We start from the raw sequence: 12,536 nt of genomic DNA, 5'->3' as shown, positions 1-12,536 counted from the left end.
CGATGCATCCGAATTTCATTGCACACAACACACGCCATCAGTTTAAACTTCCAGCTTGTGCTTGCCGCTGCCACCATCACACACCGTTTTGTTCCGAGAGCCACAAGATCATTTTAATCGCACACTAATCACATCACACCATCTTTTGTGTTCATGCTGCTTTTTCGTTTTGTTGTTTCTTTTTACAGACATCGATAATTACAAAAACATTTTATTTCCCACTGATTCGACTGGTTCAACCTTTTTTCCACCCGTCTTTCGACCAACAGGTACATACTAAATCACACTCTACACTCTCAACTGCCTTCCGTTTCATCCGATCATCCGATCCGGTTTAGCTTTGGTTTTGTAGTTGCCGAATGCTTTTGCATGTTTCTTTCTATAAGATCGCGTTAGTTGTGTCTAACATGACTGGTGACTAATCCGGACGTCGTTTTCTTAGGTCCCAAACCGGGTCAACCGCGGAACGTGACGGTGGTGGAGATCCCGAACGGGTTCCTCATTTCGTGGCAGGTACCACTCGAGCGAGCCCATCTGGTGCAGTTCTACACGATCAAGTACCGCACGGACGCACAGTGGAAGACGCTCAATCGGGGCCAAATTCGGCCGGAGGAAACGTCGTATCTGGTGAAGAACCTGGTCGGTGGGCGGACGTACTACTTCCGCGTGCTGGCCAACTCGCTCAAAAGCTACGAAACGAGCGACGAGATCAAGTTCCCGGTGCCGGCGCGCGTCAAGCATAAAGCCATCACGGCCGGTGTGGTCGGTGGCATACTGTTCTTCATCGTGGCGATCATTCTGTCGATCTGCGCGGTCAAGATTTGCAACAAGCGGAAGCGCAGAAAACAAGAGAAAGGTTAGTGACCGTGTGGGGCCAGGCCCAGCAGCGAGTGCCGTAGTCAGGGTGTATACTGTCCTGTCCTCTTTCTCGGTAACGCGTAATGTATCGGTTCGTTCTTGATACTAATTTTCGAAAGCGGAAAACTAAATTTCGATTACGCACGCACTAACTAACCCGCATTAATCCGGCTGTACTTCTTTATTTCTTGTTAAGTTTACTAAACTTAGTAAATCTGGGCTGAACAAGTAGTTAGAATACGCAAAATACTAATATGGAAGGGTAAGTATTTTTAATTTTATTGTTTTGTCCGTGGCCCCGTGCACTGCAATCCGTGTTGCAAAAGCGAACAAGAGAAAACAATTGATTGATGAAATAAACGCCACAGATGGTATACGCCATGATGAGTGCCGACATCAGCTTCTGTCACTGTTTTAACCGAGCGGTCCACTTCTTGCGGACATTCTTCCGCGCCACGATGGCATTGAGTGGCAAGAAGAATGTCTCGAAGAATGGCTCGATATTACCACCTTTTTAATGTTAGAAATCATCCGATTACAGAACTCAACATGGTAACGGCGCGACTCACGGACCGGAATGCAGCACTAAGCCAGCCAATACCGTTGAAGAGGTTAGTACCCATTATTACACGAGCGCTAGCTAGTAATGTTTTGAATGAAATAACGAAAGCCTTTTGCGGACATTGCTTACCGATCGTGCCCTGTTTTTTCTTCTGTCTCAAACTCAAACACATGTCTTTCCTAACACAAAGATAGATACAAAGGTAAAGTGACACTCGGGGAACCGCGCAGAAAGGACGCTTGAGGACTCGCTACGGTTGCCGCTAAACTCACTGGTTTCCGTTTCCCTTTCTCTTGTCCCACAGATATTTGCACGGAAAAAGCAAAACAAGCCGATTGCCCGGCCTAAACATACTGATAGCTATATTACACTGGATTTGGCCACCAGGACGTTGTCAAAACTGTGATTCTATATATTCGAATAAATTTACCGGCGGTGATCAGTCGGCGTTCAGCGTGGGCCAGATTCACCGTTCGGCCGACGGGCGGTTCGTGTTGTCACCGCAGGATCTCGTCGATGGCATCGTGTCGCTGCGCAACAGCATCGTGTCGCAGTACAGCAGCAGCGACGACGGTGGCTTCCTGCCCAAGCGTCTTCCTCCGCCGATCGCGAACACAGCCTCGTCCGCATGGCACGGCGGCCAGTTCAATCTCGGCGGCGGACGGTTCGGAGAGCACCACTTTGCGGTGCCACAGCAAGCGCAACCGCAGCAGCAGCACCAGTCACTGTACACGAACACCATGCCGGAGAACGTGATGCTGATGACGACGTACATGACGCCGTCGCGGGTTTCCAAAGTCGTTGCCAGCTCGCCGGCGACCTCCAGCACGCAGCAGCAGGTGGTCAACTCACCGTGGTCTCCACTTTACTTTAGCGATCTCAGCTCGGTGCACCATCTCAGTTCGGCCGAACGTTCCTTTCCCACGTCGCAAAGTGTCAATTCCGTGCACCGGTACTACAACCACGAGCTGCCGGTTCTGCAGGGCCTTCAACACCTGGCGGCAGCGGCGGCGGCCACGAGCCATCACCAGCACCACCATCACCATCACCATCATGCGCACAGTTTCATACCGGTCGATGTGCCGGGCGGCGGCGGTTACTATGGCCATCAACCGGCACCACCGGAACAGCAGCAGCACCAAAGTTTGTATCAAAACATTCCCCTCGGGTACTACGACGAAGACCCGACGGCCATGCTCGTACACGGCCACGGTACACTGCCGTACAGCAGCAGCAGTGGCCGGCCCAAGTTTCTCTCGCGCTACTACCCACGAAGTGTTCCGCGGAACCTCAACCGAACCCTGCCGGAGCTACGCTCGCCCATGCTGAACCTAAATCTCAGTACGACCCCAGTACTGAGTGCCGGTGGTGGTGGTGGTGCTGGTGGTGCCGGTGTCGGAGGGTTGGGTGGATTGGAGAACTCTCCCCAGAGTTACTCGAGCTCGAGTGGCTTTGGGAGTAAGAACACGTCGAGCAACAATAACACCACCCAACAGCCGCAGGTGGCCACGGTAAGCCACAATCTGCTCCGCGAGTGGCGCTACCTACCACCGTACAGGCCGCCACCGCCTCCGCCGAGCTTGCATCACGCGGCCCCGCTGTCGATTGGTGGGGGCCGCCTCGAGAACCCGCCCTACTCGATGTCGCACTGGCTCGAGCTCATCACCCGCCTTAACATCGCCTCGGAGAAAGCCAACATTAACAATGCGGCGGCCGATGTGGGCAGTGTCGATGGGCACTACGAGTTCGATCCGTCCACTCCGACGCCCACGGCTTCGACTCCGACGGGGCTGATACGAGACGATTTTCACCACCTGATGACACTACCGTCGACGTCGAGCGACCTGCTGTGGAGTGCGACCGGGCTCGGAACGGTCTCGGGTGCCGCCGCCGGGGGCGTCTCGTCGTTGAGTGGCCGAAAGCGGGGCCAATCGCGGTACGACAACATTGACGCGCGGGTGCAAGCGATGAAGGAAGAGTTCTACGAGTACCGGAAACGACAGCAACTTCAGGCCGTCAGTAGTGGGCCAGTCAGTGTCGCTGAGCTGGAAAGTGTCTGCTGACCTCTACGGCGATGGTGAGTAAATTCGAGCAATAAGGCACCGTTCCGGGCAGGACCTTTTAGTACGCGTGGATGGTGGGGATAAATACTGTTCGTTGCCGGGTGTTTGCGTTAGGATGAATGTGTGTTCCTAGTAATCGAAGGCGATAACGGGCTCTGATAATACTCTTCCCTTTAATCTTAGTAAGAAGAGAGGTGGCGGAAACAGAAAGACCTCCGCACGGGGCGAATGAAGCGAAACGAAGCGAAAGAGACACAAGAGTGGTCGCAAAGGAAACACGGTACACGCGCGCGCGCGCGCGCCGTAACTAAAAGAAAAATAAACTTCAAAAGAACTCCGTTTAGAATCGCACGCTCTCACTTTTACTGAATACTCAAATCACACCCATTTCACAACAAAGACACACTCAGACGCAAAGAACAAAGAACCCAAATAAGATGAAAATAATATCCCACTTGTAACGCATTATGAAATGTAAACATTTTTCTGCACATAGAGAAAAAAGCAACAAAAAAAGGTAATTAAACTTGAGGCAAAGAGCGATAGCAGCACGACACACAACAGTAAAGTGCGCGCGCCACGTAACCACACACACACACACAGACACACATTATTAATATTTAACGTTCTTCGTAAAACGAACGCGTATTGAACAAAAAAAAATCGAAATATCTGCAAAACCATAGGAGAAACGCAAGAAAACACTCACAACACAACAACGCAAAACTATGAAGTAGCGTAGAATGCGCCGCGAACAGTGCAGCAAAAGCGGAACACAGACACACAGAACCCAGAAGTAGTAGCAATTAAGGGACACTACGTTTAAGCTAATCTATAATAGTACATTAGTAGAGTCAAAGTGGCAAAGTGGAAAACAGAATTGAAAAAGCGAAACAAAAAAAAACGAAAACTGACAGAATGAAAGCGAGAATTAATAAGAGCAAGAAGCAGAACAAAAGCAGTACAGAAATAGGTAAAAACACAGATAGCGAACAGCAAAAGCAAACACAAACAACATGCAACTACTGATAACGGCACACACGGCGCGCACACAGGCTGTTGGCTCACCGGGGCGAGGGGCTCGCCGACGAAACGATATGAAAACCAGTCATTCTAAATTAGTAAAATGAAGCAAACAAAAATGACACAAAAATAACAAATTCCAAATTTGCAGCGTGCAGGGGGGTTGACGATGGAGATGGTCCGTTCGACGAAGTGACGATGGGGGCGGGTACGTTGTGATTTTTCGGACACGGAAACGATAAATACGATAGCGAGCGAGAAGCGTGCTCTGGAGGTGGCGGGCACTTCCGCAGAGCGAATAGCGAATACACAAAATGTTTTGGTTTTATTAACTGAATGCGATATATATAGCGAATAGAGCACCCACAAGTATTAGACATTAGATGAGATATTTCAAAGCAACACGCGATCGTCGACAAGAAGGGGCACTCGCCGCGCGGTGAACTCGCGATATTCGGTAGGAAAATTTACAACAACAAAACAACACTGCTAAAACTGCACCAAACCTTTCTTCGGTCACGTAGCGCGTTTTTTTTTGGGGAGGACCCGATTCCAACCCGTGTAGTTTATCGGGCGCTCTAGTGTGTAAAGTTCAATTAAACACTGAGGGGGACAGGTTTTTGTTTCGTTTTTTGAAACACAGTTTATCTCTGCACAATTGTGTGCATTTTATTCATAAATATTCCGGCTGGCGCGCAATAATCTCCTCAAAGCAGTTTATTTTTATGTCTCTGGTGCGCTTTCTTTGTTTGGCTCTTTGTTACTTTTGCCTCGTAAACTTATAGAAAACGAAAACTGAACATAAAAACCAACATGTTGAACGGGTTTCAATGGTCACACGCATAGAGTTTTAATTGAAAACTAGACAGAACCGTAAACGATAGCGCCGCAATTGGCCGCACTGGAGAGCAGGCAACGGAACGATAACGATAACGAGCCTATCCGCAGCGTTTATTATTATGCAAGCAAGACGAACTCTCTTTGCGCGATTTGAAAAATGGGCCAGTTGTTCCATTTTTCAGCCACAAAAACAACACATAAAACTGCAGGAAGTTCTGGCGAACGAACATTCTTTACAAACAATGAAACAGAATTATCAGAAACTGTGTGTGTGCAGAGTGTGTGCAGAGAGTGCACACTGTTTGGCCACACAACCACACAAACACACACACTCACACGGATTGCTCGTCTATATCGCATAACTTGTACATATTCCTTGTTCTCATATGATTTCTATTAAAAGTATATAGAGAAAACAGAACCGAAACATACATACATTCCATTAGCTTCTAGTTTATATCGAAGTAAGGTTTAGAGAAAAAAAAAACACTTAACATAATAACAATTATCGGATTAGAACAAACAAAAAATACAAACAAAGGAAGCTATTGAATATATAACGAAATTTAAAAATATAAAAACCAAAAAACGGCAACCTGTTTACAACACGGAACAACGCAGACACGGACAGACAGACACACACACAACATAGGACAGCTTTAACTTTCGTATTTCCCTGTGATGTGGCCGGAAGATGGTTGTATTTTGAGCTTGTTTTGTGACTAGCCCTTTATTTTCGATACACAGATGAGATTTTGTTTAACTATAGATACCGTTTACCGCTTTCTATTCTTTCGAGTGAGATCGTACACGCGGGATGTTAGTGGAGAATAGCGTTTTGTTTTAAATGTTAATTATTTTGCGCCACTGCCCTCTAGAAAGCTCGAATGCGGATACAGTGTTTAAGAAACTATTTATTATTGCGATGCATTTATTTATTTTTAAACTCACAGATCAGTGACCCTTATTTTACGTACAAACACACACACACACACCGAGACACAAACACACAGAGTAGATCGTATGATTTCTAACGAAAATAAATAAATTCTGAAAATAAAAATCAACCGTCTGTGCGAGTTTAAGAAACCTCTGTGAAGCTGCACTTCGTCGTCGTATTGGCGTTGGCGAATGAGTCCGTGCCGTCGGTTAGTATCCTCGTGGGAATCTCGTGGGGTATCTTTTAAATACGTTAAAAATAGTAGTGCGTCACGTCCGGTGTGAAGGATTTCACTGCCGCAGTCGCAGTGCGTTGAAATGTTTCCTGCGCCTTGACGTGTAATTGACGTTTCTCTTCCAAACAAACACAACCCATTTTGTTGGTGTTGTTGTTTTGGCCAGTGATGGAAGTAAATCAAGTTAAAAATGGTAACTATCATCACTATTACGATTTCCGTGCGTCGGATAGTCGCTCGGCAATACTAAAAGCATTGCTCGAAGCACTGGACGGGGCCCTCAGGCAACCGAGCGACGAGAGCCTTTTTCTGCTGGACGTCGGCTGTAATCTGGGCCACTTCACCGCCAAAGTAAAATGCATCTTGCACGAAGTCACCGGCCGTAAGATTAGTGCCGCCGGCTTGGACATTGACCCGGTGCTGTGCGAACGAGCGAGTAGCGTCACCCCCGATGTGGCCTTTCTCTGTGGGAACATTCTCGAGATCGCAACCGAACGGCAGCCGGAAGATCCGGTTGCGGACTACATGCGCCGGCACGGAATAGCGGAGTTCGACGTAGTATGTTGCTTCTCTGTGCTAATGTACGTTCACCTGAACGGTGGTGACGATGGTCTGCGGTCCGCTCTGGACTACTTGTGCCGCAGGGGAAAGTTTTTGATACTAGAACTACAACCGTGGAAAAAGTACCGTGACCAGGTGCGACGTCTCAAGCGGTCCTCCGGCGAGGAATACCCGAGGTACGGCGATCTAGCCTGGCGAGGTGGATGTGGCAAACTAGAGGGCTTCATTACGGGCCACATCGTAGGGAACGGATTTGAACTGCTGCAAGAGTCTAGCGAGCGGAGTGAATTCGATCGCCAGTTGTGGGTTTTCCGCAGAAAAGCGAACAACATTTAATTATACTATTTGGATTGCAGTGAGTGTATCGTTAAACATTTATTTCGTAACATAACAGTGTAACTCAAAGTGTGATCGTGTATTTCAGTGCGCTCGTGTGGTAAATAGCATTCGAAGGCACCGTTCAAAGTTATTATCAACCAAGGGATTACTCGAAGCTGTGGTGGCGGTAAGTGCTTTATAGTCCTTCTAACACAACTAAAGAAACACAATACAGTAACTGCATTATAGCACTATTATGCGCAATCTGTTTTACTTTGATTGAGATGTTTAACTAACTTGCTTTGAGCAATACACTTTCTCTGCTTACAATGTAGGTTATGATGCTAGAAAAAGGCTCAACATCATTTTGTCCGTTCTATGTGTTGATTCGAAATGTTGAACGTGTTTAACCGAAGCGCGCGAGCTTTTGCTGTAAGCTTTTGGTAGTGAAAGCTCCACCACAGGAAAGGGATATTATACTTTTCAGGACATTCTAAGTTTTTCACCAAGGCAACCGGCGCGGTCTCTGATGAATCGTCCTTAACAGATATGGAAAATTCCCCCGTGCCGATTTCTGAACCGGACTTGTATTAGTGCCTACCGTTACTCTAGGTACCTTTAGTCGCATAGACTGTAATCATGTTTTATGTTTTAAAATGTACATAATGTTTGCGTCATTTGGAACGTGGAACGAATTGAACTACACGTTCGCAGCTTTGGCAGACATTTTTCGTTCATTCAAAACCACTCTGATAGGCTATCGATGACATAATTCTATTGTTCGAAGGTAAACCACATCCAGCCTGCCGATTTGATTGTTATGCGTCGACATGCGTCCGTGACAGCGAACCGCGCGTTCCCTGACCTAAGTAGCGGACAGCCGCTTGCCAGCCTCGCTAGGCGCCAGGCGCGTAGGCAGCATCCATTAGAAGCATTTTATCCTCACAATTTCCGTCACATCGCAACGCCGATGCCCATGATACAAATGGGTGCGCTGATAGTGAAATATGGAACTCGTGCGCTTCCCCACTGATCGGCTCACGACGACCGGGACACTTGTTGATTGTTTGGGGCCAGCGTGAGGGAAAACGGAAGACGCAGGTTCCACGCAGTGGATGGTGTGTGTTTCGGGATTGCCGGGCATATGGCGCGGTTCTCACTCGTGGAATCGTGGGCACGAATCGAATGATGGGTGTGTTTTAATAAAAATTCATGATCACGAATTCGAGTGCGAACGCGCCAGGGTCCGCGAGTCCTTTTGCTAATGGACACGTCTTATTTGGATCGGAGCGTGCGCACGTACCTATTGATACTGGGGGTATAATTCATCGGTTCCTTTCCTTGGTTCCGCCTTTGGTTGCTAATGCGGCATTGAGCTACGCGTTCTTCAGTTTATTTGTTTAGTCATTTATCGTTTTCTATTATTACATTACTTAGGTCTCGTTGTGTGTCGTTACGCTTCTCCCACCCCGGGAGATGAATTACTAAATCAACGTCTCGCATTACTATCGCGACCGTAAAGCGGATTGATTGAATTATCCCCTCGCGGGCGGTCGTATCACATCATCAAAAAGCCCCAGTTCGCTGTAACAACCACCACCAGAACGTCTCCACCAGAAGGAGAAAGGACGAAGGTGCAGTAGTAAACTAGCGGGAACAGATTCAAATATAAATGACTTCCAAAGGAGGCAGAGGCAGCTGATGATAAAAATCTTTCGCATTCTTGCCTCGAATCCCTGCGAAACCGACAGCACCACTGCGACAGGCGAACGGGCATCGGAGCCCTCGGAGGGTGCAGGGCGTTTGTGGTTCGTTTCGACGGAAAAGTTCGAATTGTAATGTTTTCCTAGATAAGATAACAATGGTAAAGGCGCCCGAAGGCACCTTTTTGCCACACTCACCGGGGTGTTTGCGGGTTTGCGCCGTGCCGTACGCTTTATTTCGAGTGTCTCGTTCCGAATGTGGGTTCCTTTCGGTTGGAGGGCATTCCAACTAACCCACGTACAACACGCTCTAGCCGGGCCATGATGTGGATCCTTTTTTCACTTCGCAGAACACGTCAAATGGTTGACTTTCTCGGTATGAAGATGAGACACATTATGTATGACATTTTAATGGCAATTAATAGAAAAGCGTATCTGTTTTTAATTATTTATTTAGTTTCTTGAAAACAGAATTAAATTGAAAAATGACCAGTAAGCCTACGGTATGAATAAAGGATAAATCAAAATATCATTGAATATACGATGTAAAAATAGCGACTGAAAATCCTCCATGTTGCATTTGTCTAAGAGTACTTGATGGCTGCTTTTGTTGCCAGCCACAAATGTATGAATGTTTGTTTGGTCAAAAGTAATACAGTGAGTGAAAGTGTTTCCGTCAATCCTATCCCATAGTTTTAATAACGAACTGAAACTTTTACTGTTTGTCGGGTCTTAAATATTGCACCTATTGTTGCATCTTCTTCTTCTTTTGGCGCTACAACCGCTGAGCAGTCTTGGCCTGCACCAGAGACTAATGTTAATCTCTCTGATGCTCTTCTGTAACATTTAATTTTTTACGGGCGGGATTGTTAGCCCCGCGCCAACCCCCCTGTCACGCCGGTATCGGGAATCGAAACCATGGCCGGTTGAGTGACAACCGATCCCGGGATTCGAAACCCAGGCCAGCTGCGTGACAGCGAAGAGCACTACCGACTGCTCTATCAGCGGGGGTCATCTGTGTTGCTAAAAACCCATTAAGTTTAATCATTAATTGGTAGTCGGACGACTCCGGCCGGGTAGCACTCGTGTGGTCGTAGTGTGAAATAAGCCGTTAAAAAATCAATGCGACACTCTTACTACGGACCGAGCGAGGCCAATAAACGTCTAATGGATCTACTTTTGATACGGACCCATGGAAGCTTCGTAGCTGGGAAGCATCGATCGAGCGCCAACGAGAAATGCACTTCGGAGTGCATGCATGTTGCTGGCCTGCTTGCCATACGGCGGCAGTGTAAGGCCCCGCAAAACCACTCCGCTCTACGCAGTGGTTGCAAAATAATTAATTGAAACAAAAACCACAAAATGGTTGTGCCCCAGAAGGATTATTGCCAAGCAGAAAGAGAGCAGCGACACACCGAGGCGAGTGATGGGTCCGCTGGCCCAGCACGATTCCTCTGGCCAAGCAGCAGCAGGATGGTGGTAAAAGTGTATGAAATGCTGAAAATTGGGCATTCATTTTTCGCGTCCCCACAGCCACAGTATGGCGTGGCGTGATTTTGTGAGTGTTAAAAATGGTTTTAGGTTGCCAGCTTCTCCATCCGCCAGTGCCGGAAGTGCCGGCACCAGGTTTCCGAAAACCAGCGGCCACCGACAGGGCAGCCGAACTAAAGCTCATGTAATTCTGGTGTGGTTTTCCTGTGGCAGTAGCACCAGCAGGCCAACCATAAGTTGGCAAGCAATTTAATTTACTGATGGAGTTTTAACCAGGCAGGGAGGGGGATCCATTAAAAGGAGGTGTTTGAACGAGCGGGCTCCGCTCGTGACATGCACCGTCGTGCGCATTGCACTGGTGAAGATGAATTTCCATCACCATTTCCAGGCCTGCCAAAAGTGTTGGCTTTCATCGGTTAGCTTTTGGGGTAATTTGCTCAACTTTAAGTAGGAAATTGCAATCAATTTTCCATCATTCGTGTGATTTAATTTACGAGCTTTTAATCGATCTTCGGCACGTTGGGATCAGTGTGCAGTAGTGGCCACCACGGCAGTGGCCAGCGGTCCTACTTTTGTGAAAAGCTTCGGCGGAGTGCCATGTGAAACTGTTCACTGACGTATCCATGGTTACCAGGTGTAGATGAATAACGCACAAACAAGACTCTCAGGATAAAGCATATTTGTGAGTCACCGATGTGGGCCAACTGGCGAGAACGCGACCGATTTTATTGCGGGCCGGGGGGCTCGGAAGTGATAAAATCTGGCTAATGGAAGCGCACCAAGGATTATGTAATTAAAATTTTGACTCAACGCCATCGAACGGATATGGACCCAGTGCCCAATTAGGATTACCGTGGATCTTTCATGTCGCCGGCTTGGAGAGAATGGCTGAGAGAGGGAACAGAGGAACCGAGAGAAAAATAGAGTCCACCGAGAGAGAGAGAGAGGGGCAGAGGATTTATTTCTGCCCAGGATGTCCGCCCAGGCGAATCCGTCCACCCCGCCGTACATTGGAGTGATTAATTCGGTTCGTGTCTCTCTGATTAATTCTCTCTCTATTTCACTATCGAGCACCGCCCGCGCAGCCAGTGGCCACCGGTAGCAGCAGCAGCACCAGCAACCCGGGCCTCTAAAAACTGACCAGCAAAACGCAGCACGAAAAGCACGCAGCAGCAACGGCACATAACCGTAACAGTGGTTTGGCTGGGTTCACCACCACACAGAGCCCACTCGCCGAGTCGGCCTTCTCCACTTAGTGTGTCCGAGAACCGGTGCTTTGGCGAGGGCGGATGGTCAGAGGGCGGCGGATGATGATGGCAACTTTTCGATTGCAAAAGCACAGGCGCGCAGTGTGGGAGAAAATCAATTAAACAGAATTCCAGCACAGCTCAGCAGCCCCGGAGGCCGCCGAGGGGGTTGCCATGGCAACGGGTTGCTGCCGACGGAGACGACGGTATCAATTTATTCATGGGTTTGTGGGAACAGCAATTTCCTCGGACTTCTTCTCCGGGAAACCCCGGGACCGGGACCGTGACCGGGCCTCGGGGTGGCTCGGTTGTGGATGGCTTTTCGAGGGGACTTTTTGTTTTTGAATGCGTCCTCGGCCGGGGTCCCTCCCGGGGACCGAGGGTTGCTCCTTCATCTTTCACACGCTCTGTTTCTTGTAGGAGTCCGGCGGATGGTACCACTCGTTCGATTAAAACGGCTTACAAAAACTGTGGGCTACGTTGACTCTGGCACCGAAACTGTTATGAACTGTCCCCATCCATTAGTCCAACTCTCACCCCGCCTGCCCGCGTCATTTCGGAAAAGTTCGGGGCAAAGAATCTCGAACAACACTCTGGAAGCGGAGCGGCCCTCCCGGCGCTCGTCGTCGGATCATCATAAAACGACATTCCTGAAGGATAAGGTTCTCGGGGTGTGTGGGCCGAGAGAGAGAGAG

General features: G+C 48.4%; 2 protein-coding genes across 2 annotated transcripts in view; both read left to right on the top strand.

The window, feature by feature from the left end:
• Positions 1-3,527, top strand: part of LOC128271074 (protein turtle) — a 7,830-nt gene extending 4,303 nt beyond the window's left edge. The window contains exons 8-10 of the mRNA XM_053008509.1: positions 443-856; positions 1,400-1,469; positions 1,725-3,527. Coding sequence (XP_052864469.1) covers positions 443-856; positions 1,400-1,469; positions 1,725-3,483 — 2,243 coding nt within the window. The 3' untranslated portion in view covers positions 3,484-3,527. The remainder of the gene's footprint in view (positions 1-442; positions 857-1,399; positions 1,470-1,724) is intronic.
• Positions 3,528-6,689: 3,162 nt separating this feature from the next.
• Positions 6,690-7,418, top strand: LOC128271073 (probable RNA methyltransferase CG11342). The gene has a single exon (XM_053008507.1). The coding sequence runs from the start codon at positions 6,690-6,692 to the stop codon at positions 7,416-7,418; it is 729 nt and encodes a 242-aa protein (XP_052864467.1).
• Positions 7,419-12,536: the final 5,118 nt, after the last annotated feature.

This window comes from Anopheles cruzii, chromosome 3 (genome assembly GCF_943734635.1).
Source record: "Anopheles cruzii chromosome 3, idAnoCruzAS_RS32_06, whole genome shotgun sequence".
Taxonomy (NCBI): domain Eukaryota; kingdom Metazoa; phylum Arthropoda; class Insecta; order Diptera; family Culicidae; genus Anopheles; species Anopheles cruzii.
This window is presented reverse-complemented; position numbering and strand designations above follow the sequence as displayed.